At 39.9% G+C, this 26,703-nt stretch overlaps 2 protein-coding genes across 6 annotated transcripts in view; one reads left to right on the top strand and one right to left on the bottom strand.

The window, feature by feature from the left end:
• Positions 1 to 290: 290 nt before the first annotated feature.
• DHRS9 (dehydrogenase/reductase 9) lies at positions 291 to 8,790 on the bottom strand. The gene is made up of 5 exons (XM_064718355.1): positions 8,746 to 8,790; positions 4,554 to 4,884; positions 2,737 to 2,995; positions 1,371 to 1,534; positions 291 to 541 (listed from the first exon to the last, which is right to left on the bottom strand). Exons 1-5 carry the CDS (start codon positions 8,758 to 8,760, stop codon positions 291 to 293), a joined length of 1,020 nt encoding a protein of 339 aa, XP_064574425.1. The 5' UTR covers positions 8,761 to 8,790.
• A 5,099-nt stretch (positions 8,791 to 13,889) lies between these two features.
• Positions 13,890 to 26,703, top strand: part of ABCB11 (ATP binding cassette subfamily B member 11) — a 34,338-nt gene continuing 21,524 nt past the window's right edge. For 3 of the 5 annotated variants that reach the window (XM_064717803.1, XM_064717806.1, XM_064717804.1), the window contains exons 1-9: positions 13,890 to 13,965; positions 14,296 to 14,320; positions 15,963 to 16,011; positions 17,793 to 18,034; positions 19,702 to 19,789; positions 20,678 to 20,811; positions 21,482 to 21,653; positions 23,383 to 23,507; positions 24,287 to 24,461. In XM_064717803.1, the coding sequence (XP_064573873.1) occupies positions 13,890 to 13,965; positions 14,296 to 14,320; positions 15,963 to 16,011; positions 17,793 to 18,034; positions 19,702 to 19,789; positions 20,678 to 20,811; positions 21,482 to 21,653; positions 23,383 to 23,507; positions 24,287 to 24,461 (1,086 nt within the window). Of the gene's footprint in view, positions 13,973 to 14,295; positions 14,321 to 14,562; positions 14,578 to 15,769; positions 15,786 to 15,823; positions 15,872 to 15,962; positions 16,012 to 17,792; positions 18,035 to 19,701; positions 19,790 to 20,677; positions 20,812 to 21,481; positions 21,654 to 23,382; positions 23,508 to 24,286; positions 24,462 to 26,703 lie in introns of all 5 variants that reach the window. The other 2 variants (XM_064717802.1, XM_064717805.1) reach the window with 2 other exon arrangements.

A 26,703-nucleotide genomic window follows, 5' to 3' on the forward strand; every position in this document is an offset into this window, starting at 1 on the left:
CTCATTATTATTTGACTTAATGACTTGTGTGAATAGTATTAACTAGCTTTGTAGCTGAAAATTTTATGAATGCAGATCCTATAGAGGTATAATTTCTGAGCAACAGCCTTCAAAAACATGCTGGATTTACAAGCCTACCTGTGAACTCAGAATTTCAGGTAAGGTGGGGTGAGGGATGGAGAAAGTATCTTCTGAAAAGAATTTTAACAGTCTAGTAACTGGTAAAGAAGAGGACATCTAGTTTTGATAGGATAAATCTTTCTTTCTGCACAGTTGATCCTGTGTTAATACTAGACACTCATCAGAGCTCCATGAACTGGTCTCCTGCTCTCTGCTGGAGCTGGAAGTGTAATACGCAGCAGCATATCAGACAGACAGCTCGGGCCATAGGAGAGAAACAGCCAGAAGAACTTTGCATCCCATCCAGCCCTGTATCGTGTCCTGGGGTACTTTGCTATCAGGGCATGTTCCATGCATTTTATGACGTTAGAAGTATCATAGTCACACAGTCTTTTCACTGATGATCTTTGGGCTTTTATATCTGTAAACAAAAAATTAGTCCTGAAAGCATTTATATGCAACATCTCTGCGAGAGTGTTCTTTATACCCAAAGGTTTGGCTACAGCTTCAGGCTTGCTTTAAACTACTGTCTCAAGTGCTGAGAGCAGTATAGCTACAGCAAAGCAGAGACAAGAAAGGCTACAAAACACCCACAAGTCCAATAAGCAAAATCCTCCCTGGCCTATACTTGAGCCAGATGTTCTGTACAGTATGTTCTGTGTCACACTGCACTAACTTTTCAGATACCAAGAAGCAATAAATGTAGCATATGGCCATAGCAGCTCATTCCCACTGGGCATCCTACCTGTAAGTATAGAGGGACAAGGAAAGGTAGCATGACCTCATATCTCTCCAGTCTCATGTGTGAACTAATTAATATCTCAGGCCTCATCTAACATACACATAGTAAAGAGCAGTCAGTGATGGGTCCTTAATGAGCATTAATGATGTCAAGTAAATGTTCACAGAATCACAGAGAGGTTGAAGTTGAAAGGGACCTCTGGCATCAAGCCCCACTACTTAAGCTGGGTCACCAAGCTGCCCAGGACATGTCCAGATGGTTATGGATATCTCCAAAGAGGGGGACTCCACAGCTGCCCTGGGCAACCTGTGCTAGTCCTCAGTCACCCTCACACTGAAGTGTTCAGCAGGAACATCCTGTGTTTCAGTGTGTGCCCTTTGCCTTGAGTCCTGTCCCTGGACAACACTAAAAAGTGCATGGCTCTGTTGTCTTTAGAGCTTCAATTCAGGTATTTATATATGTTGATAATATCCCCCCTGAGCTTTCATACAATCCTTTTTCTACTTACATTCAACTAAGTATTTTTCTCCATAGGAGTCCCTGATCTCAGGAGTCAGTCTGTTCCAAAGTTTGAAGAGGTATTTCTCAATGATATCTGAATTAACTTCTTCTGCCTTAAAGAAACCATGCTCAACAATGCTTACTTTCACTCCAAAATGCCGCATTTCTATCCTAGAAGAAAAGAAATCAAATAATCTCCCTGACCATCCAATAATGGCACAACTATGAATCATAAGTTGAAAATCTGTCACGTTAATAAATGAGAATTTGATTATTATCTTAATATATCAGAATCATTTTGAAAGGTTCAAATTGGATTCATAGCAGTGTACTTGTTCTGTAAAAGCAGAGCAGACAACTGAGGGAAAAAAAGCAGTGTCAAGTAGATTCACAATTCTCTGTGATTTATGCTGGACTCTTGCAAAGGGTGTAACAGCTAGATGCATCTTAGTCATGTATTCTCATATGAGACCTTTTGACAATTTCATATACTGTTGCATTATTTTAGTTCACAGCAACAGCAGAATATTAAAGTGTCTGAAAAATGTAAATGTGAAAAAAATTTTCAATTGGATTAGAACGTCATTCTTTATCCTATGGCTAAATGGCTATGGTTAAATGATTAAATGTTAATGGGCTTCCTCATAGTGTAGTTCCCTCAATGTAATTTCGAGTTGCAGTGCAACTCCTTTGGGGTGAAAATGGCATTTTTGTCTTGCTGGGCAGTTCAAGAGACCAAGGAAGCCATGTTCTACAGTGTGTAAAGGAATGGACCACATCTATATTAGCCATTAGTTTCTATTTCTTTGGGGTGTATGGTTTCTTTAAGTAAGTACTCATAATGATGGAACCAGCTTTCCTAGTTGTTCTGACTCATGTAGATTTGGCTCACTGGGCTGGGCCTTAGCTTTCTAGAAGCAGTGCAGTACAACTGTTTCAGTAAAGGTGTTCAGCCTAATTTTCTGAAGTTACAATTACCTTTGGTAGTGTGGTTGCTGTCTGGAATTGCCCAGCTCAGACTGTTAAGGAGAATTAGAGCAAAAGATACAAGCAAGTATATTAACTTGCCCAAGAAACTCGGTGTCTGACCAGGCTATATTTTTTATTTACTTTCAGGCATACACTGGATTCACATGCCTGAAATCTGCATGCTAACAACTTGTCTGGGACATGAAAATTTTCCAAGTGCAGCTCCTTGCTGGGTCTGTCCATAGTACTGGAGAGCAAAATCTTTAAAAAGTGACCAGTCCTCTTATTTTCCTTTCCCCCTTTAGGCAAGATTTCCAGAGAGGAATCAAAATGGGCAAACATACCCTTCCTCAGCACGTCTGGAATCTGTTCTTGGATCCATGCGTGTGTTTCTGGCTACTTACCTTAAGGTGTCAGAGAAAGCTTCCATGCCCCATTTGGACAGACTGTAGCCACCCCCTACAAAAGCCATGAGACCTTTGGCATTCATTAGATTGACAACTCTTCCCTCAGCTTTTTTCAGAAGAGGCAGAAGCTTGAGTGTGATTTCAATCAATCCCAGCAGGCTAACATCCAGGACTGAATGGAAGTCTTCAATCCTCAGCCAGTCAGTGGGTGCTACAGGTGCTGTTCCTTCAGCATTGCTCACAAAGCCAAAAAGCCCTAGGAGGAATGCAAAACCATTTATCTCAGTATATGGCAATATCTTACCCTGGAGTATCATGGATGCATTGGGAACCAAGCACACAGTCTGCAAAAACTTCAGTGAGATGAATACAGTTGTCTGGGATTTGCTTGGATGATCTGCTTTGTACATGTGTTAGAATTTGCTGAAGAGCATGGGTAAAGTGTTAAAGGAACACTATTTTGTTTGGAGATGTGAGCTACCATGCTGGGCTTTATCCAGATCTGCTCAGGTATGTAGACTCCTAATATGTGTTTGTATTCTTGTGAAAATGAAATGGTCTGCATAGAAGTGGAGAGACTGATTGTTCTGGTTTGGGGTCTAAAGGTCTGGACCAAATCTGTAGAATTAGTCAATGCTTCTAAAGATACTAGCTTAGCCCTGTGTATTGATAATGCTGCTTTACTACCTTTATAAATGACTGGAGGAACTTTAGATAAATAGTGACGTTTCCTAGAGTTTGCTGAGGACAGCCTGTGCCTGAGGGGAGAGGCCGAAAGTCCAGCACTCAGCCTCCATAAAGAGTCTTACACACTGAGGGGAAAGCATTAGCAGTGGCTATCCTGCCTGAGAACCTGGGGCTTTCTACAAGTTGGGAGCAAGAGCCTGCTGCACGAGGTAAGTGCTAAGAATTTTGTTAAACTTGCTCTCAATCTCTGCATTCAAGAATGGTCTGGAATATTCATGATAAGGCCAAAAGCCTATTACAATCTTTAAGGAGAAAGTCTAATGGTAGAAGATACATGTTTTGCTGTTTTAAGTAATTAATTTATTAATAAGCTTATTGAATAGTTGGTGTAACTGTGTATTACAGCTGGTAGTTACAGTGCTGTGATGCCCTTTGGTAGCCTTTAGTCTGAGCTATCAATGCTGATAAATGTGTATTGCCATAGTTGAATATATTTACCATGCAGATCTTTTTAGCCTTTGCCAAACCCATCACTGAAGTCTCAGGTATCAAAGGGTGAGCTCCTCTTCTTTACAGGAGTACTCAGAGATACATGATAGGAGTAGTGAGAGCTACCCCTGTAACAGCTCTAACAAAACTGGCTGAAATTGCAAGTGTTTCACTGTTGCAGTCAGTGCAATTGTTGAGTACAATGCAAATGTCAGACTTATCCAGGCATACAAAAATATACTCTTCTCTTTACTAAAGAAGGACTGCAGAGGCCCTGAATTAACCATTTTTAATTGAGTGGACTGAATTGTTAAGAAAATTTTCTGGTACCAGTTAGTGCCTTCCTTCCACTGACATTCTTCAACTACACCAGAAGGAGTTTAAAAAACACACCTGGGAATGATCTGGTTTTAACAGACCAAGCAAATAGATTTTTAGGTACCCTGTTGATGAAAGCAATGGGCAGCATTGCTGGAGAGAATATATTTGAACTGACAAATGACAGAACTGAGGAGTGAATGTGTTTCATCAGTGAGATTAAAATGCCTCTGCAGTGAGTAGAGAGGCAACAGAACTTTTAGCTAGACCAGATTTGGTTGTATTGAATCATCTTTCTGAGAGGTTGCCTTGTCACTTACCCTTGCCAGCTGTCTGTTCAGTCACAAACACCACAGCCCTGGCAATGCTGTCGGAGTCTGCTAAGTTCAGATTCACTGTCTTCAGTGAGAGAGAAGAGCAGCACTGTAGCTCTCGGCTTCCTTTTTCTGTGGCACATGCAGCAATGACACAAAATCCCCTTTTGTCAAGCCATTTAGCCAGTGAGTTTCCAAGTCCAGTGTCACAGCCTGTTATGAAGACATGCTTTCCATTCAGGTTTCTCACTCTGTATCTGTCTCTGATGATCCAGTAAATGATAAGAGAAAGTATGGAAGCCAAAACTGCTATGTGCAGTGAGTCTGAAAGTGAGAGCTACAAGCAAATAAGTTAACGATGTGGAAGTGCAATGAAGCAAATGTGCTGAGCCAGCCCTCCAACTTCCTGAGTCACAACTCCTGTTAGGGGCTTTGTTTCTGGTTGCAGCCCTTCCAGACCACTGTATGTTAGAGGAGAGCAGGAATAGGAGCTTTGGCACAATGTGATTGGGATCCATGAATAACGTGTGCCTTGACAAAACCTTCTGTATCTTTCTTCTCAATAGATTTTCCTGCTTTCAAGCTTTGCTGACCAGACTTTCTCATCAGCTCTGTCCTTTAAGGACATTTCAGACTGAAAGGAATGACCTTATCAGTTCTGAAAGTTTTAATTTGTGGACATGGGTCATTATTTATGCTGATACCAGAGAGAGAAATTCCCCTGGGAAAAAGAATGGTTCTCATTGACCACTTTTATGATGCTACCCAGGCTGCTTTTCTTATCTGTAACACAGAAGCAGAGTAACCCCAGGAAGAACTCAAGAGAAGTGTAAGCTGCAGTGGTGGATCTGATGACTAATTTGTTATGTGACTTGTGGGACAGTGAGTGATTTGCTCTCTGCCCCTTAGACCAGGTGGACTTTGGGGCAGTGCCTGAGTCTTCTGTCACTTGTTGCCTGTTCAGCAGTGATACACAGCACAGCAGAACATACTATATAGAAAGTGTGTTTGTATAAAGAAATGAGGAAATGCATGGAGATTTAATTCATTAAAGCCAATATTTATAGGAAATCCAATAAGCACATTCCAGACATCCTGTTAAGAGAAACTTTTTCACAGGTTCTAAGCAGTCACCTAGGTTCTAGTTACCAACATAGGTGTAGATGTGCAGACATCTCACCTTTAAAATGTGACATTTTTAAAGTCTGTCTTCTGTGTAACATGATTTCTATCTCAAGACATGAATATTAAAGGAAGCTCAATGTATTAGGCCTGTGTGCTAGAGCCTGTCTGTTGTTCCTGTTCCTACTGAGTTCATGAACTGCGATTTGCATTTACTCTGATCCCAAATTTTGCTGTCACGTCATCAAGTAGGTATGGAAAGAAATCTCAGAATCTGATAGTGAATGGATGTTGAACTCTCATTAAATAATTAAATCAGTTACAAAGCTAATAAAGTATAACAAGTGACAACATCCATTACCACTTAATGATGAGTGCCTCAGTAGTCATCAATATGAACTTCTGAGCTATTGACTAATGATCTCTGATTTTAAACCATTAAGCAAATATATACAGGTAAGAGTTTTCTTCTCCTTCTACTGCAGTTTACAGGAGGGTTTTCAGTGAAAGCCCTCCTGTAAACTGCAGTAGAAGGGGAAGAAAACTGAAATCCCAAATTTTTGGGACGTTTGCACTGCTTATTTTAGCGGCCCATCTCACTGTTGTTTTGAGGTTGACGTAATCAACCCTCCAGCTCAGGTACTTTGGTTAGACACTTGGCTTTCTTGCTGTGAATGTCCCTGTTAAATTTGACAAGGATTGCAGTATTCCTGAATGTGTGCACTTTGAAATCATCTTTGTAATTTTTCCCTGTGTTGGTGACCTTTATTTTCTGAGAGGACTCAGAGAGTGCTCTGAAAAAGTGCACCACAACGATGTGAAATTACTCAGGCTAATGAAGGCTTTTGTAATATAAAATAAAGTCTGAAAACAGAATGTTTTAGCAGCTGATCATGGATCCCCCCTGTCCATCTGCAATGATATGCCAGGCAATGACATTTCCTTTGTCCATTTAGAATTTAGAGCAGTGCTAGACACAAAAAGAGAGAGGACCTGCTGTCAGCAGACTCTTGTAACGCTGTGCCACTAAATCACAGCAAGGTATTTGGCAAGCTAGTACAGTGATATATATACATAACTTTAGGACTCAAGTTTCCTTTTTTCCAATACAAAATTGAACAAAATAATTCAAGTTTTGGGCAAACAATTAACCTAATTGAAAACAGAACTTGTAAATCACATCTTCCTTTCTCAGCTGTGCTGTAGGGAAGAAGCAGTGGACAGTGAGCTTGCACTACTGGAAAACAAGTAAAATTTGAAACTAGGCACTGTAGATAAGAGCTGGAGTGTTTGGCCAGGATGCCAGCCTGGCTTTTGTAAGGAAAATGCCAGGGATTGCTCTGGTTAGTGTTAGCCACTGTGTTTATGTAGCAGTAATTGGCACAGAAGCTCTGTCAGACAAAATGCTCTAGGGGAGACAGCTGAGAGGGCAGCACTGCTCTTCCTTCCCCTGGCAGCCCTGGGCCAGTGTTACTCAGTCTGCATTTCCCTGCTGCCTAGTTCTTGCCACGTGCTAGCACTCCCTCTCCAGTAACACAGTGACCTGAGCATCATGGTAGGTTTTGCTCTGCTGGAGCCTTCTGCCTTATGTATTCTGCTAGATGATGGCATTACTGGAAGGAACCTGGGGTCAGGACCAAGAGAAAAAGTCTCGGTTAAAGTTCCCTCACAAGAAAATCCTCTAAGTCTGTCAAAGTACAATGCTATTCAAAATATCTCTTGTTTGATAATTGCGAAGTTCTACAAAAGTCAAAAAGAAACCACTTGGCTTCCAAGATCATACTGATTTTGAAATAGCTGCATGGAGTGGCAAATTTGCAGTGCATTTCCAGAGAAAATGTCAGCATGATATTTCAAGAGTATTGGCGTGTCTTCATAAATATTGCACTTGGATTAATAATGTAGCCAGTAAATAGCTAAAGGCAAATTCTGTTTTCCATCAAACTTTGATATTTGCCTGGCAAATTGAGAACTTGTGTGATAGAGCTTGGCTTCTCATGCCTACACATGAGCCACTATAAAAGCAATTGATTTTTGAGAAAAGCAGTATCACTGCATTGGGAGCCCTCCAAGATCCCTAGATGATGCAAAGTACAGCACCCCTCTGCTGCTCTGCACTAAAGGAAACCCAAGCACACAGACCCCATATTGAAGGAGGGTGTTTATTTACTCCCACAGGAACTTTGCTTATGCCAAGGAATTTCAGGCTGGGGTGATGTGTGGGGGCTGTGTGTGCTTTGGATTCCTTCATCCCCCATTGTGCAGGCACTGCAAAACTCCAGAAGTCAGTGCTCTGAAAGGGGTAGAATGACCTGCCAGGCATCTGAGGAAGAACTGCCAATAGGAAATTTAGGCCCTGTGGTTCTTCAGAAGGAGCACTCACATAGCACACAGGCAGCCCGCTGAAAGAACATCCAGCAGCTCTCCAGAGTCACCCTTCCATAGCTACAAACCTCTAGTTTTCAGTTAATTAATTGAACAAGTTGGCAGGCACAAAACATCAGATCTCTTGGGTGAGCTGTTCCTGCACATGCAGAGCTTTGCACTTTTCATGGAAAAGGAGTGCTTGTTGGTATGCTGTGTAAATATGTGATAATTTTGGTTTGGTGGGCAACAAATAATTTAGGATCTTTATTAATATTCTACCTGAAAAGAAATACTCTCCTACACATCATTTTGCAGGGAGATGAATGTAGTCTGTACAGTGTGTTTTCAGCTGATGAAAACTCTGTGATTTTATCTTCTTTGTATGGCTTATACTTCACATTTTTACCACAGCATCATAAAAGCCCTAGGAAAACAAAAACATTTAAAATCTTAGGTCACCAACCCAGTATTTGAAAATTGAAGTAGGGAAAGATTCCACATGTTGGGAAGAACATTTCTGAATTATCATTTTATTCAGACCCTGTAGGTGTTAAGATAAGCAACAATTCGTAAAATTACTCTGGAAAGGAAGGGACTGCATATTCTCTTGTCGGTGCGCTAGAAAACAAATGTTTAGCTCTCTTGGACATCCTGCAAATGCATGTAACAAGTACTCCTCACTATAACAGTAGATGTAAGTTCTACTCACATTCTGGGGAGACATCTGCAAGCTCAGTCTTTACTTCCACGTGCTCATGAGTTGCCTTCACCAGTTATTTCCAGTGTCAGAACGTAGAAACAGCCCAATTTGCTCATAAACTTGTGTGCCAAGACCTGCATGTTGGTTAAAAGAAAAAAATCTCATAAATTCTGTGTCTGGTGGTGCTTTCCTAATCAGCACATCAGCAGGGCCCCTCTCCCTGCTATTGCTAATGACTTGTACTGTGATCTGTCTATTTTAGGGATGTACTTGGTATTAATCTTCTGGCTATGCTCTATGCCTGCCTCACCTACCTATGTTGTATAAGCATTGCTGGCTATATATAGTGATTTAAAGAGCCTGAGGGACTGTCAAGGCTCATTAAGGAGAGCTAATCTACTGAGCTGAGGCCAACAGACAACAGAAAGTCAAGCAAAGCAAGCAGGACCCAGAACCTTTCCCATTACTGTGGATACTGAAGTAATGCTACCCAGAAAAGCTTTATTTTACCAAAACCTTTTGCTGTCAATACTGAAGTCTCAGAAAAGAAGGGAGCAAGTACTGCCTCTTTGCCTCTGAAACAATAAATTTGCGCCACTAGGCCGTGGGAGTTTGCCTGTGGACCCTGAGCACAGGCAGGAGGGTGCAGGTTGGAGCACTTCACCTGCTGAACTGAAGCTTAGACTGTGTGAAAACATCACTACTGCAAAATACGCTTGGGAAGAGCCTGCATATCTGGAATTATCCTCCAATTGATTTAGTAGTGAATTTAAAAGTAATTATTGATGATGGATGAAATTCTGCGTAAAGAAAAAGTTCAGTTATATTTCTCTGTGAGCACTCTTGGCCCAGAAAACAGAGAATGCCTAATGCAATCAACTAAATAAAGATTTAAACCAATTTAAAGAACAGAACTTTTTAGAGATTGCTTGTGGACAATCCATCTCTTGCAGGGCAAGATGCAATGAAGTTGCCCTTATTATGGTCAAATTCTGCTCTGGCTAAGCTTAATTTAAAAGGAAATTGCAATCACTTGACATGTTTTTAAGCATAATAGGAACAGTATCACTGCTTTTATTTTCTGCTCATACATCTGCTTTCTGCTCTGACATGGCAGGTTTAAGATACCCATTTTTACTGCAAGCCCTATGGCTGCTCTTGGTGCTTTACATAAGTCTGTATGCTGGTGAAATGCAGCTTCTTGTGCTGGCTGGAAGTTACTCAGCATGTTGTAAAAGTTGCAGTTGAGAGATGCTAGTTTTTATTGCTTTACTTCCTCTGCAGCATCAGTAGTGAAGAAAGTATGAAGAAAGATTAGGTAACTGCCTTCCCTGTATAGTATTCCTGAGTTCCTTTAGGTCAAGGAAATTTTTCTCTTGGCATATGTGTGCATGCAGAACAGACCCAGTACACAGGCTGGCTTTCCTTCTCTTGCAAACCTTATTAAAAACACCATTTTCTATAATATCCCTTACTCTGCTTGGAGTTGTATTCCTTTGCTGAAGCATTCGTTTGCCTGCATCTGTGTTGCAGTCTATAATGTATATTTGTAAATCAATATAAAAACAACAGAGTTTTGGCTTGATCTGCAGTCTGGTCAATAAACAAAAATAAAAGCCAATTTACCTGGACTGAAGAAAAAAAGCCTGGTTTTGCCATGACAACAGACATGTCTACAAACATGGGACTTAAACTGATCTCTGTGGGCTTTAATCAGTGAGTGGAACTTTATATCAAATTAGTAGAAGTGCTGTAATTACAAGGCTTTCAGTTAGAGTGCTTTCCACAGTCTGTTTTATCTCCAGCCTGCCAGGGAGACTGACAGGTCCAGTCTGTCTGCAGTTGTCCAACTTTGCAATGTAAAGATCTACCTGCATTTTTTATAGAGACCACAAACCAAAAATTAAAAAACCCAAAACCCCAAAGGGCTCATTAAGAGTGTGAACTCTGCTTAAATACTGTGAAAGCCAAAGGCATTGCATTGCCTTTGCTCCTGAAGAAGCTGTCAGTGGGGATTGAAATAAAGCAGAGTTCTGCTCATAATATAATTTTCCTTCCAGCTTTTCCACTACCATGAAGGTACCTGTCCCTGCACTGCAAGTAACTGTTTGTTTTATCCAGATCTGTGCCGTGGTGGACTAAATTATTATCACTGTGATGTTACCTCCAATTGTGTTGTTCTCAAATCTGTGCTGTGTACAGTGGTATAGCTGGAGACTTCTTTTTGTAAAGTAGTGGGAGCAGACACTGAATTTGCACTTAGTTATGCTGTCATTGTAAACACAGTAATGATGCTAACCGAGGAAAATTGGATTTCTGCTTAGCTACATTTAATTGTGACACTCTTGTGGGCATGAGGCTTTATCATAGGAAGTATGAGAGCACAGAAGTCTTGAAGAGACCTGACAATCACTGTGATTAAGACGTTGTCTTTCTGTCTTGTCCTACCAGTCAGGAGCCTCTGCAGTGAGAACTGATTTCACAGAGGAACTAAACCCTGTTTGCCATTTCCCTCTAAGCTATGCACTGATATTGTCTGAGGTCATAGCACTGTCCTCATCAGTGTCCCTTATTGAAAAATCCATGGAGGGCTTGTATCCAAGGAGAATTCACTACTACTCAGGAGCTTCCAGGCTGTAAAATCTTCATTTCAAAGGAAAAATTGGAAAAAGTTAGAAGCCTTGTGGAAACAGGCAATCTTAGTTAGAAAACCAAGCTTTTGAGCAAGTTTTTAATCTGAATTTAGCCTAATCTCTGAACCAATTCTCACGTTATTCAGCTGATGTTGCTATGGACAGTGGGGACAGGAGCATACACAAATATTGTCTGCCAAATAAAGTTGCTGATAAAATTATGCTATATTAATTCTTCCTGTGCATTCAACTGTGAGTTGTTTTCCAGAGAACTGTCTGGTCTCCTCATGTATAATTGTTTTCCAAGTGCACTGACTTTGTTTGAGATTGCATTAGTCAAATTTAAACACTCCATTAGATGTCAATGAACTGAAAACATTGTGACCGCATGGTTATTGACCCAGGTGCAAATAGCCAAGGCCCAATTGAAAGATTCAGTTCTAACAAATGGGTTAAAATAATGAAAATATACAGGAAAATGCTTGGGTGCTTCACTGACTAATTGAACAGAGTCCTTGCAATTTGTTTATGATCCTATTATTTCTCACAGGCACAGGTGAGTAACAAATTTGTCCTGTTTGTTATTTCAGAGTTAACTGATGACACTTCCTGCACTGAAAGGTATTTGTATTTTTTTCCTTTGGGACAATTTAACCTAAATGCTGCATTTCCTGTGCACAGTTAGTGTTCATGGTTTTTTGTTGTATTTGTTTGTTTGTTTGTTTTTGTTTTTTTCTCAGTTTTAAATTTTTTTTAATGGGACTGCTTGAAGAACAAAACATTTAAGTTCCACTTTGAAGCAATATATGTCTTTCTGCATAAATGCTATCACCAATATGTGAGGAACCTAACTTCAGAGAAACATGAAGGATAGTGCTTTCAGGGCTAATTTTAATTTTTCTTTTCCTCCACCCCTCCACTCCCATTTATGTTAAATAAAGATCTGATCTGAATAAAGAGGTGATTTGAAATAGATTTCACAGGACCTTGGATGAGGTCCTAATGTTACTCCATTTACAGGATATGTTCCTTTGTTAGTATTTTTCAATATTAGTTATTTAAATCTGGATTTTGAGCTCTTCAAAGATTTTTGCTTCTCAAAAATCCAGCAGCTGCACTGTAACTGGCTAGAGTAAGGTGCTATTTCATTTGAGTGCAGTTCGAGTTATTCCCTGCTACTAGGTTGTATTCTGCACACACATGGGTAGATCTATTACCTTCTATTTTCTCTGATTTCTATTATCTTGATTTTAAATTGCAACATCAGCAACAGTATTTTTTAAGATGTTCTAAGTGATCTCCATTAAACATTCAGACCCTGAGGAAGGTTATTTTAATAATCTAGTACAGCACGCTAATCTGCTATACTAATCTGTTTAAGTAAGCTAATGAATGATGCCTAAGGAACAGAAGAGTAGTTGATGTGTTAAGCTTTAGAAAAAGCAGGAAAAATGTTTCAGAAATGTGGGACAGTCAAGTCTGTCAATCATTGGTGTTTTCCCACTTTTCCTCTTACTTAAAACTTTATCAACATTCAGGCTTAAAAAAAGTTACAATTATCAATTACAAAATTGATAAACATTTGTTAAAATGAAATAAGGACAACTGAACTGTGTTATCTAAATGCTTAATATGCTTAAAATGAGAGGTTGTGAGTGTTTTATACAGACGTGTAATCATGTAAGTGTTGATACTTAAAGACTGGAAGAAGGTGCAGTAACTATGCCTTGGGATACATTACATTAAGCAAAGATGCAGATGAGATAACATTGCTTGTGAAAGGGGGGTGACTATTTTGGGGATGACTTCTGCAGCATTTCCCCCTGGATGCATCCTGGATGCCAGGCTTCCCTGGCAGATTTTTCCTTATGAAAGCACTTCTTTAACAGAAATGTATGTATGATATCTGCTCAGCATGTCAGTGTGACTACAGGAATAAACTGCCCAGAGGAGCAGCTCTGGTAGCCAAGAGCTGTGGGAGTGCAGCTGCTGGTGATGACACAGATGTCGATGTGCCCCCAGCGTTCTCCCTTCCCGAATCCCGGTTGTCCCCTGTCAAGGTTCTCCCAGCTGTTGCCAGTTGGGACAAGGCAGGGGCAGGTTCTGCTGCTCCCTTGTAACTGAGGCAGGATCTGTCCTGTTATGGTCTGAGCCTCTAAGCTGCCCTCCCAGATGCCACCCTCACAGAGGCAGTGGTTCATTTTAGCAGAGCCACACCTGGGGACAGGGCTGTTTGCCAGGAGCTGCCAAGCCCTGCAGGGCAGCCTCCTCATAGGCCTGCCGGGGGGGGTTGGGCACTCTCGGAGATGTTTTTCTACTCTGAGGTTTCACTGAGTCCATGACATCTGTCCTGTTACAACTTGTGCTGTAATCAGTGGTGTCGTCCTGGGATCATGAGGGCAAAGGGGGAGTTTAACACAATGTTGTTTTATGTTCACAGACAAATGTAAGCTGATACTCTTTTCCCCATCCCCACACCCCATCTCTTTTCAGGGCTTTTGATTGAAGTTAATAATCATCATGTCTGACCCAGTAGTTCTGCGTAGCATCAAGAGAGTGGGAGAGGATAATTATGCTTTTGACTCAGATGGCAAATGTAAGAAGTTTATTCTTCAGTCACCTCCTTATGTTATAAAGCATGTAAAATATGTGGTGGATGGCCTAAGCAAAGGAAGTATATAATACAAGCAAATAGTCTGTGGAATAAATAGGGTTATATAAATAGGGTTATATGGTACCTGCTGTCATAAATGTGCTGCCCCCAAAACTTTTCTGTAAATATATAATTATCCCTACTCATGGACAATCTTTACAGGCAAACTAAGAAGTTCAAGGTATCATCATAGGTTTTTACACTCAGTACTTTGCTGTACAAGTAAAAGGGTTCTATTGAAGAAAATAAAGTAAGAAGTGCTGTCTTACACAGTTTCTTCTGGCAAACACTCATATTTGTAGTCATACATGTATTCAGCAGAATTCTTATGAGCTAATTCTATGAGCTTAGGTAATGCTAAAATCTGCATTCCCTCTTCTTATCAGAGCTTGTCTTTTTTTCCATTTTTCCTTTGCAATATGCAAATGATCAGGTCCCATGGAGCTCTAGAGTTTATGTTTCACATGTCTATAGAAGGTTATTTACTTTAGCAATAATCATTAACTAGACTGTGCATTTATTTTCCTTCACAGATAACAGCCTCAAGAAATCAGGGTAAGTCATGTACATGATTTGAGCAATCAATATTTCTAGGAATATTCAAATAAGTTAATGTTATTGGATCAGATTGATGGAATATTTATTTTTTTAAAAAAGGTGTTCTCTAATGTTGAACCTTCTTATTTGAGACAACTGAAACAGTTGTGTTTGGTAGACCAAAGCAGTCCTAGAAACTTTTAAAAACATAAATGCCAGCAATATGATCTTCCTTCTGAAAATGTTTTTGATATTCAAATTTATCTTTCTTCTTCCATGTTTTTAGTTTGAGGAAACACTTTTTCAGGAATTTTAACCAGACTTGATTAATTTCTCTTAAAACTTAACTGTGAGATTTTAAAACAAAAGATCTTAGATACTAAGATCAAGTGTAGAATTCTGATAGTTAAAATTTGGGATGATTTAGTGAATTTGACCTTCAGCTATTATTAGAGGTCTGATTGGAATTAAGAGCCTCCTCCTTTCTAGACCTTTGGATAACTCTGTAGCTGGCTGGACAGTAACAATACTATAATTTCAGCCAGCTCTTTCTGACACTGTGTAGCCAGTCTGGGAGCTGCCTCTAGAACAGGAAAACCAGAGTATCACTTAATTTTTCCTGTTGTCAGGTTGCCCATCTAAGAGAGCACCAGCCCAGGATTAGAAGTCTACCACGTCTTTCCACCGTGAAACCCAAGTTCTGCTGGACTTTCACATGTAATATGCATGTGATCCATACATACCTGAAGGAAAGCTTCCTTTAGGCTTTCTAGGATCTGGTTTCTGAAAACAGTTTATGACAAATACAGCTTGAATAGTTTGCTTCATTAAAAACCAAACCAAAACAACCCACCACAAACAGAATATCCCTATCATTCATCACTGAATGTACACAGCTGCTGATGATCCCTTGCTGTAGGAACAGGAACTTTCTCTGTCTTAACGGAAGGATTATCCAACAATTTGGGCAGTAGGTTCTTCTTCTTTAGCTGACCTCAAAGAACCCACAATCTACATTATAGGAACAGTGTGTTGAGGAGCTGCTTATGGAACACAGTATAAACTTTAGAGAATTTTAACTTAACCTCCATTCTAGTCTCTGTCTAAAATTTCAAAGAAGCATCAAATCACTGATTCCAAAGAAATCCGAAAGAAACAGCTTGTCTCTTAAAATTCTGGGCAAAATGTCTCAAGTAAAATGTAATTTTAGAGAAGCAACCAAGAGAGTAAAAGTAATAATATAAAATCTTATCCTTTTTGCCAGAAATTTCTACGCATATGAAGAGCCTTTTATAGAGAAGAAAAGTGAAAAGTGAGTTAAGTTCAATTCTTTATACTTGGCATATGAAACAAAATAAGTACTAAAATACAAGTTCATAATTTTATGTTTTCTGTTGTTGAAGGTCATCAAAGAAGAAAGAAAACAGTGTTCGTGTTGGCTTCTTTCAGCTGGTAATGAAAGCAATGTCTATAAATATTTGACGTGTATTGTGTTGCAGAATAAGTGACAATAACCAATAAGGTTGTTTTGGGGTATAGCTGTGACTAAGCTGAACTTTTAAGGATTAAATCTTTTGGCCTGAAATCCTACCAATAAAATTCAGTGGGAATTCACTAGAACCCCTTGTTGCCTTGTCTGTTTGGTGTCAAAAATGTCTATTAAACACATTATATTTAAGCTACAGGTACATATATGGAAATGAGGTAAGTTGCATAGCAGGGATTTAGGTGACCTTGGTTCATTCTTATTTCTGCCAAAAATCTTCTGTGTGATATTTGGCAGATAATTTAGCTCCCTCATAATTGTTCCATGGGTTTTAGATGATTTGGTTGCAATGGAAACTTGTGGATGCACAATACCATATGGTATGAATTACATCTAGCCTTTGATGTAATTCCAATCTAAATTTTAAAATAAATGTAGTCAAGAGCATGCAGCTAAGAGATCTTACTACTCCTGGTTTGCACACAGCCCAGTCAGTCAGTCTGTAATGTGTCCAAACAAGGATGGCCCTGACTGTAGCAGCAGGCTGGTGCAGTAACATCCCTTGCAATGCACCTGGCTGAGTATCTCAGCTCCTGGTTGGGTGTTGGGTGGAGACAACAGTCTGTCCCCACAGAGGGCAAGCAGAGAGGTTTGCACAGGTATTTAACTCCTGAAGTGCTGCTGGTAGATACAGTATGTTTGCTTCAGATGTGCTGAGAGATCAGATATCACATATCTGTGCATTTTCTGTGTGCTTTTTAAAAAGTCAAGTGAATTCCTAGGCTTCTTATGAGCAAGGTTTGTAAAACAGTGGTAGAAGTATAGTTGTCTTCTGACCTTGTTTTCTTCTTTTTTTTTGTAGAAGGATGTTTTATTTATTTATCTTTTGTGTTAACTGGTTTTCCCTTTATATTGGCTTTGCCCTAATATCCCTTTCCATTGATGCTGTAAATTTCCACCCTTTCTTCTCTGGGCACATTATAGCACCTACAGAACCTGGACAGGTTCTTCAGCAGGCTATGACTCCTCTTGACACTCCTATTTTTAAATGTATAGCATTTGATGCTGATAGTCTATATGGACAGTTTAATCTATATATTTGCAGCTGACTTCACCCTGAGAATCAGATTTGATGCAATCATGACAAAGGCAACTTAAACCACTGTATCTTTGCCAAGCTACCTGTGTGAAAACTCTTTTCTACACATTTCTCTCAGATTAAGAGCCTGGCTCAGTCAAAGCATTTTAGAATGAATTTTAGCTATGAAAACTTGCTCTGAGATGTTTAGTTGGTTTCCTACCACAGCACCACAGACTTTTGAGAAATTGGATGACTCTTTTCAGAGTCTCTACATAATGCCCTAAGGCTTTTTCCTCCCCTCCTACTCTCTCCACTGGAAGTCTGCAAAGCAGACTATATATATGAATTATAGTTAACTATTTTTAATCTCTTACCTAGTTTCTGGAATGATGATCATGCAGAATGATATTGAGCTGTTAATGTTATCTGATAATACATTCATTCACATGTTACAAGGAAGCTTGTAATAATTTATGAGGCTGTAATCACAGATGTAATTAGATTAGATTGGACAGAGAGATTTTTCTTCTTTCTATATTGAAGATACTTCTGAAATTTAAAGAGAATGTTTTTTTATCTGATCCACCTAATTTATGATTTATCATTACACAACCAGTATGAAGACTGCCTTGCAACAGAGACCATAATTTTTTCTTCCCTCTTTAGTTTCGATTTTCATCATCTACGGAGATTTTAATGATGGTTGCTGGTAGTTTGTGTGCTATTGTTCATGGAGTGGCCCAACCAGCTGTGCTGCTTGTGTTTGGTGCAATGGCAGACACATTTATCGAATATGACATTGAAATGCAAGAGCTTAAAAACCCAAACAAGACATGTGTAAATAACACCATAGTGTGGATTAATGGTACTATTTATCACAATGAAAAGAACGCCACAATAAGATGTGGGTAAGTATGGATGTTATCATTGTTATCATATCCCATTGTTATCATAGCTTGTCAGAGAATGCATTGCTATTGAAGGTTCTGGTCAGCCTCCAAATCTTATATTTTTTGTTCATAAGATGGTTCTGATTACATAGTCCTGTTTCTGAGCTGGTGATATTATCTGGAGGGACAGAAGGTCAGCTTGGATCTTGGTCTTTCAGCTATAGTTGTCAGCAAGAATATTCTTCGATTATGATTGTTTGGATAACAAATATATATGTTACCTATCTGAGTACATTAATCTATTTTCTCTGATTACACTGTAGGTAGTAATGACTTCTGGTCATTCTGGTCAGAACTTAGTTACCTGTAGGTGCCTGCTGACTTCTGAGCAAGTTACCTAAACTTTTGTCCCAGAGAGAAATGAGCATTTCTAGAATGCAATTCATCTTAGCTTATGGGGGATGTCTGAGGCAGATCAAAAGAACTGTCCCATAAGACATGCTGTTTCTTTCCATTAAATATAATAAATGGAGTCCAGATAATTCATTCAGATACAGATTTCTGTAAAGGTGAAATTTGAACCTGTAACCTTTCCTAAGGATCATTTCTTGGTGCACCATTATAAATTAATTCCTTTCCACTGAGTGGTCCATCCACCATGTCTCTCCAGTTTAGAGCCAAGGATGTCATGCAGGATAGTATCAAATGCTTTGCACAAATCCAGTTAGTAGATGATGTCAGTCACTCTTCTCTCATCCATCAGTGCTGTACCTCTGTCGTAGAAGGCCACCAAATTTTTCCAGCATGAGTTGCCCTTAGTGAAGTCACACTGGCTGTCACCAGTCACCTCCTTATTTATCATATGCCTTGGCACAGTTACTAGGAGGATCTGCTCCACTATCCTAATTGTCATGTAAAATTGTTCTGGATATCTGTGTCAGATCACTTAGGTTAACAACCTAAGTTGTTTCCATGACTGTTTTTTGTCAGAGATCAAGTCAGGTGCAGAATGGTCCCTAGTGGCTTAAAAGTTCAGGGTACAAAATTTTGGGTAAGTTAAATAAAATTTGCTGTTCTGCAGGATGTTTTTGAAAAAGTTTTCTAAATGCATAACCTATAACAACCTATTTCAAAGTAGATTAAATGCAAAAGCAGCAATTCAGTGTCCTTCACTGATATTAGGAGTAATTATCACTACTACTTGTGTAACAAAACAAATGATCATTTTAGATTAGTAAGTTTATGGTACAAAGTAATATTTTATTTGACTTTAGCAGCCCTCACTTCTCCCTATAAAATGCAGTTGAAATCTGAATGTTATTAGTTGCTTGGCACAAAGCAAGAACATTCAACAACTAATGAAGACTTGTTGGGCAGCTCTTGTCTGAAACACCCTCTCGCCTGTGCTGCTTTGGAGCAGGCAGTCTGGGGGCGTTTCCTGGGCACTACAGGGGTGCTGCAGGATGGTGGAGCTTTTCTGGTAGCTGCCAGCTCCCAACCCCTGTGCAAAGGCCAGAACAGGGAAACCAGCCCCTTGCAATAGCTTTGGTATTGGGAAACAATGCCTCTGTTAGCAAAACAAGCTGACTTCACCTGGTCTGAATCTAACTTGAGGATCAGATTAGAAACCTGTGAGAAACTTAAAAACGTATTACTCACTTCTTTTTTCCTTTTCCTTTTTTCAGGCTGCTGGACATTGAACAGGAAATGACCAAGTTTGCAGGATACTATGCAGGAATTGGTTGTGCCATACTTGTGTTAGGATACCTCCAAGTCAGTATTTTGTTTTCCATTTTGAGTTCAAAGTTTAAATCACTAAATAGTTAAATTTATAATTATTATGTTGGTTTTAACTTATTAGCTACTTATTTGAGCAGAACAGATGCTTTCAGTTCTCATTCCATCGCTGAAATATGTTAGCTCTGGCAATCTGAGAGCTCCTAGGATTTGGGCATGCATACCTTTGTAAAAGGATGCATTTTACCCACGCCACAAGCAATACTTGATCAAGTGTAGCCACTATGGAATCCACATGCCCTCCAAAAATAACAGCTGAAGGGCATGCAAATTCCCAGTAGGCATCTCAGCTGTGTTGAGCCCTGTTTCTGTTACAGAGATATTACAGAGCAATACTAGTGTAAAGCTAATGTTGAACAAGAATTATACCCTACATATTCTGTAGTAATTGTTTGGTCCTTATGACTGAAGTGAGTCAAAAGCTTGGATGATTCCTGCAAAGTCTGCTGAAGGCCCATGGCTTTTGAAGCTTTTTATAATTGCAAACATCACTTGTCAATCTTCTTCCTGAAAACTACCCAAGAATTTTGCAGAGGTAGGATGGCTGCCATCTCTGTATTACTTATATTTGTAGATGGAAAAAGTGTTGTCCATATGGCAGTCATGTAACAACATAAATAATTTAACTTGCCTCTCTTCCCATTTTATCAGAACTGAGACAAATGCCTGATCCAGAGGCTATATAAAATTGTTGGATTATTTAAAGACCAAAACAGCTATCATGTCTATGTAGCCAGAATGTATTTTACCTGAATAGTAATTTTATCAACAGCCTTTCCCATTCTAGTCAAATTGCTTTTTCTGATTTGTTGGGAGTAGAAAGACTTTTTACTGCAATTATCAGCTATTTTCTGCTTTTCCCAGATCTGCTTTTGGGTTATGTCTGCAGCTCGTCAGATACAGAAAATCAGGAAAGCTTATTTCAGGAAAGTAATGCGAATGGATATAGGCTGGTTTGACTGTACATCTGTAGGAGAACTGAACACCCGAATTTCTGAGTAAGTAATCTAAGAAACTCACATGCTACAGAAAATATTTTGCAATTCCTTCCAAACACTGCAGAATGCAAATAACCAGGCATGTGACAAACACCTTTTGGTAGAAATACAGCTATGTTCATGGGAGCAGCAACCAGACTGATTAGCTCTCCCATCTTTGAACTAAGTACCGTAACTGTTGAACCTCAATTATTTCCCTTTCATGACTTGTCTGACAGCAAATGTGTGGGTGGGTGGGTGGGTGGTGGGTTAGATGGGTTTTGGGGTGGGGTTTTTTTCCCAGTTTGTCCTCTCCTTTCTTCTCCTTTTGTGCCCAGTCATTTCAGAGTGATCTGTAATTTGGCTGCCAGTGCACACTTCCTGAATCTGCTGGGGCACAGTAGGAAGAGCCAGCTAGTGAACCAGTCTGCTGCCAGAACTTTTCCTAGGAAAGGACAGTATATCCTCTCCAATATTCATGCCCAAAAGGCTTCTCCATTGCAAAGGCATCAGGTTTTCTCATTGTACTCCAGGGTCTTTATATGGGGTAATGGTGAAAGAATAGGGATGAGGATGGGCCCTCTCCTGTGAAAAGCAACTAACCCACATGTGGCCAAGACCTGCAACACAAACTGAAGTTATGCTCACCACTCTTCTGTTGATTTTTGTTGCTGTTGTAATTGTTTTCCAGTGATGTTAACAAAATTAATGAGGCTATTGCTGATCAAGTAGCAATCTTCATCCAGCGCATAACCACCTTTGTAGGTGGATTCCTCCTGGGCTTTGTCAGTGGCTGGAAATTGACCTTGGTTATCATTGCAGTCAGCCCTCTGCTTGGGGTTGGAGCAGCTCTCTATGGCTTGGTAAGTAAATTGTGAAAGGTTCCCATTGAGCAACAATGAACAGGAAAGATCTGGCCAGAAAGCTGTGAGGATTGGTGAAGTTGATCACACCCCTTTAAAGTCAAGAGAGACAGATTATGGTCCCACTAGCACTGAGGGAGAGGTGGGGTAGAGGGGAGGTGGGCTTTGCTCTCACTTTGTTTTTTCTGATTCCCAGAGTAGTAAATCCTGCTTCTAAGAGGGGAGTGTAAGCTTACCTTCTTGGGGGTCCTGTGGATGGGTATTAATGCTGAGATCAGAAGTTGGTCTTTACCTTTCTCAATTACTACACGCCTGCTTTAGATGGCTACAAGATACAGGACTTGATTTCTCTATGTTAATGAGTGACTTTTATGGGTGCTAAGTTTCAGAGACATAAAATGGTTGAAAACAACTACTCAAACTTACCTCAAACTGTCCCTGCTCCCAGAAGCTGCTGCACCTTCTCCAGTTGTTCCTGTTCTACTTCTCCATGCACTTCCTACAAACTTCCTGTCACTGTACAAAGGACAGTGAAAAGGGAAACTGCAGGATGTTCTTCCCTTTCATCTCCTCTCCCACAATCAGCAGGGCTGGGTAATTCCTGCTCATCTTCTTCATTCTTGTTGGGTTCAGTCCTCTGGCAATCTCATTTCTTTCCCATCAGGAACAGCTTGCTATAATTTTGCTATCAAACATCTAATGTAACTGTGACTAATTTCTTGTCCTCCAGCTCTCCTTTCGTACCTTGTGCTGGCTGCAAGTAGCTGATATGAATAATGACTCATGTGAAGTGGGAGAGCAGAAACTTGGCAGGGAATGAAATAAAACCCAAAATGTTTTTTCTTCATTTGTTCCACCTTATTCCCCTTTATCTTGGTAATTTTCTCCCTTTCTGTTCTTACTTTACCCATCTCTTTCCAGACACATACCTACTTTTAAGGTTTTCCTCATTATGAGCCTTTCCAGCCCAAGTCTTTGTTTTATACCATGAAGAAAATAGACCCAAAGTCAATCTGGCCTGGTTTCCTGTCTTCAAAAAGGACTAATAGATGCAAGGGATAGGGTATTTGGAAAGAGAAAGGAAAGGCTGACACATTACACTTTCTAATGATATCTCATTCCCAAGTCAATGTGGTATCTCTGTGTAGAATTGTCAATTACTACATTTTCATCCATTAATTTGAGCAGTTTTTTGAGTCTAAGTAAGCTTTTGGCATCCAGTGAGCTCTTGGTTGCTGTGTAGGGACCTGTTTGCTATCAGCCCATGAAACAAAGCACAGGGTGGCAACATCTGTTTTTATCCTCCCCCACCACTACAGTTACCTTTTCCTAAAGTTGGGATCTGCCACAGTGGTTAAAGGGCTGCTCCTGGCACTTAAACTCCCCCTTCCTCCCACTGTGCACAAACCCTCAGTGTGCAATCTGCTTCAGCCTAGTTACAGCAGAGAGGGGGAGGGAGGGAGGCAGGGCAAGCAGGAGTTGTCAGCTGCTCTTTCCAGCTACTTGGAGCAGAGCTGTTGCAAAACATATGCTACAAAGGTGTATTATACCCTGGCACTAGAAGACCTAAGTCTTAGAATGTGCAGCATGCCTAATAAAAGCCTGCTTGGAGTGCAGGAGGTGACCCAGTGCAGAGCAGCCAGCACAGGGTGATAGCCAGCATTGCTCATCTCTGTCCTTTTCTGTACCTGAAGTTCAGGTGTAACCAGCACTGCTTATGCCTTTCTAGGCTGTGGCAAAACTAACAGGCCGAGAATTAAAGGCTTATGCAAAAGCTGGAGCTGTGGCTGATGAAGTGCTCTCATCCATCAGAACAGTGGCTGCTTTTGGTGGGGAGAAGAAAGAAGTTGAAAGGTTTGTTTGAACAAACTCTAAGGTCTCTGATTTCTTTTTCCTGAAGCAATGTAATGCTGTAATGCACATCAGATGCATAACAATTAATTGCTATATTCTACAACTCTGACTATCTAGTAGCTTTGAAACTTATATGCATGTATGTTTCAGAAATTTAGGTTTCAAGTAACGTATGCAGAATTAGTTTTATAATTCAGTCTATCAGTGAAATAAAGCATCAGCAATACTATCTTCAATCATGCTTACTTGTAGGAACATTCTGTCAAATTTTTCCCTAAATGCTGTCTGATGTATCACTTTTTACAGCATATCTGAAAACTTTGAGTAGTTTCAAGCTAAGTAGGAGAATTAGTTTCATCAGGACATCCTCATGATCACATTTAATCATGACATCATTTTTCATCAGAAAACCATCAGGTTTTTCTTCTGCAAATTTCTCTTAAATTCTATGAAAACATAACATGGCTGTAGGATGTGCTCTGGAGTGTTGGCCAGATTCTCAAATCCTGTTTTAATCTGCTAAAACAACAAACCCCATGATGAGGTATCTGTAATGAGTGTGGCTTTTCTTGTGCTTGTTACACTAGAACATACAAGGATTTCATGATCTGGGAGCATTGCTGGTTTCAGCAGTGATCTCTGACTTCAGACTGATTCTGTTTCAACCTTATGTGTGGACATTCTACTGAGTCATCAAAGTTGCCTCATATGATCTTTGCTCATTTGGAAATTTCTGTCAAATTTATTTAATTCCCCCTTATTTTTCTCTCTTTCGACAGATATGATAAGAACTTGGTGTTTGCTCAGCACTGGGGAATTCGAAAAGGAATGATAATGGGATTATTCAGTGGTTACATGTGGTGTATAATTTTTCTAAGTTATGCATTAGCCTTTTGGTATGGCTCCAAACTTGTCCTTGAGGAAGAAGAATATTCACCTGGCACTCTTCTGCAGGTACTCATTTTAGCTTGATGCAACTTTTCTGGACTGTTCTTAAAATAATAATTCTGGAACACACATCTGTTCTGGTATCTGGTGGCTCCATGGTAACAAACATTATTTATGTCTTTTAAAGATCATTACTCACTATAAGTATGACACAAGTGGATAAGATTTAAAAAAAATCTATGTTTATTTTAAATATTTTGAATATTACCTATGGTTATCAGAATAATGCCTTCATTTGACAGCCCACAAAACTATCAGAGGCCTGAAACTAGCTTTTCCATTTTGTGGGTCAGCATGGGGCTTCTGGGATGTTGGCTTTTCTGAAGAATTTTATGATGAAAAATGTTGTGGTAAAGAGACACCTAACCAAAGAAAGCCTTGTCACATCTAATTTCTCATAAACACTTTGTGTTCCTTTGAGAAACCATTTCCTGTTGTTTTGTTTTTACAAAGGCCATGTAAACATGTATGCAGATAAAAACACACCTGGCTGTGGCTCCTGCAGCATGTACAAAAACTGTGTTAACCTGCATGGCACTCGTGCTTTCACTTCTGCTCAGTAGGTTCTTCAGACACTTCTGGCCTCAATGCAACAAAGCCAACATCTACAGGTATTTTGGTTGCTTGCTTAAGCCAGCACTGCCCAAATGGCAGACTCCAGTCCAAACTCAGAACAACTTTTCCTGAGCCTTAGTAGGTTCTGGGTATTCTGATGAGACATCTGCTTTTGCTCCTTCTCTGTCTGTTGCATACCACCAGAGTTCCCAACCACCTGCTGCACATAGTGCAAAGTTTACTGCTAAATGGAACTTGGCAAATTACCCTGAGAACATTGTAAACCTGACTCATTCTGTTCAAGGAGGAAATAATTTGCACCTGCTCTCAATACGCATAGTTGATATGAGGCAGTGCTGTGAAAAACAAAATCAGAAATTCTTTGCCTTGCTATAGTCCAGTGTTTCCAAATGACAAATGGCAACAGTGGGGAGCTACCCTGTGGCTGAAAAACTGTAGCTGCCAATGGAGAGAGAGTCCCTTATGCCCTTCCTCCCAGCTTCCAGTCATTTTCTTCTACTTCATATTTTCTACCATACACTCCTAGTTTGGCAGGGGGCAGGAGGGGGAATTTCTAGATACAAAACATTGAAATATGCTTTTCCTGCTCTCTCAAAAAGTCATACAGTCACCATACTGCATTGAGATGTACTAAGTATTGCCTTCCCTTCTTCTTCTGCCAGGTGTACAGAACATGCTCCTTCATGTTCATGACAGACTCTGACAGGCTTAGAACCGCCTTGCTTTAAGACTCATTCCTGCAAGAAAATCAGTTGGTAGTAAAGCTGAGTGTAAATGTATGGCATGATCTCTACATCCCAGCAAAGACATGTGCAGTGCACAGTGTGCATCCAGGAGATTCCTCCACTTTAGCTACAGGGATATTCCCATAAACATCATTAGACTGCAAAGGAGAACTGAGTCCTATGTACTGTTATTTCTTTCTCAACTGTAGTGTTTCCTTACACACTTTGCCCCATTGATCCTGAGTTCTGTTTGTGTTATATCCAAAAGTGCAGCTGGGTCCTTGATTGCTTCTTAGCAGAATTTGCAGGCCAAGCTAGAGCAAATGGTTACATACCAGACACAACATTCCATGTCCTTGTGTGCAGGGTGAATGTTCAAACTAGCACCCACAATAAAGCAACAAAATGGACCAAAAGCCTACACCAAACCCTTATAACCTGTTCTGCCAAAACACCTCTGTAATTGAAAAACTAAGGAGAATTAAACAGAGCAAATTCTAGGAAAAAAACCTGTCAAAAAGTGTTCAAAAGCACACCCCATATGGTAGCACTGAGAAGAATAAGCTATGCTTACAATACAATGCAGACACAGACAATGAAATGATTTGCATCTATGTGGCACACAAGTGCTAAATAAGCCTCTACCTTCCCTATGTTCACCACCTTGCAGTGTCCTGTTCTTTGAAGCCCCTGCCAGCATTTGCAGTCTTAGTTCCTGTCTATATTTAAGAACCTTCATAAAAGCCTTTCATAGAAAGTATTGGCAGCTCTTAGGAAATCTCTAACAAACAGTTTTGTGTTTTAGTTGATGTGCTACAGCTTCACTTGATTCTGATCACAAGGCCACACACCAGAGCTGAATTCTTGGACTCAAGGGTCCTCTGATATTCAATATTCTATCCAGCTTTATTGCCTGTCAGTCTTCCCAGGAAGAGCAGATGCTGTTG

This window comes from Zonotrichia leucophrys, chromosome 7, assembly GCF_028769735.1.
Source record: "Zonotrichia leucophrys gambelii isolate GWCS_2022_RI chromosome 7, RI_Zleu_2.0, whole genome shotgun sequence".
In the NCBI taxonomy this organism is placed as follows: domain Eukaryota; kingdom Metazoa; phylum Chordata; class Aves; order Passeriformes; family Passerellidae; genus Zonotrichia; species Zonotrichia leucophrys.

Excerpts from the sequence above, each read along its gene's own strand:
- DHRS9 (XM_064718355.1), bottom strand. Across the intron at positions 1,535-2,736 it reads GCTTTCTCTGACACCTTAAG|GATAGAAATGCGGCATTTTG; the intron begins GTAAGTAGCCAG and ends CTTTTCTTCTAG. Across the intron at positions 542-1,370 it reads AGAAAAATACTTAGTTGAAT|ATATAAAAGCCCAAAGATCA; the intron begins GTAAGTAGAAAA and ends TTTTGTTTACAG.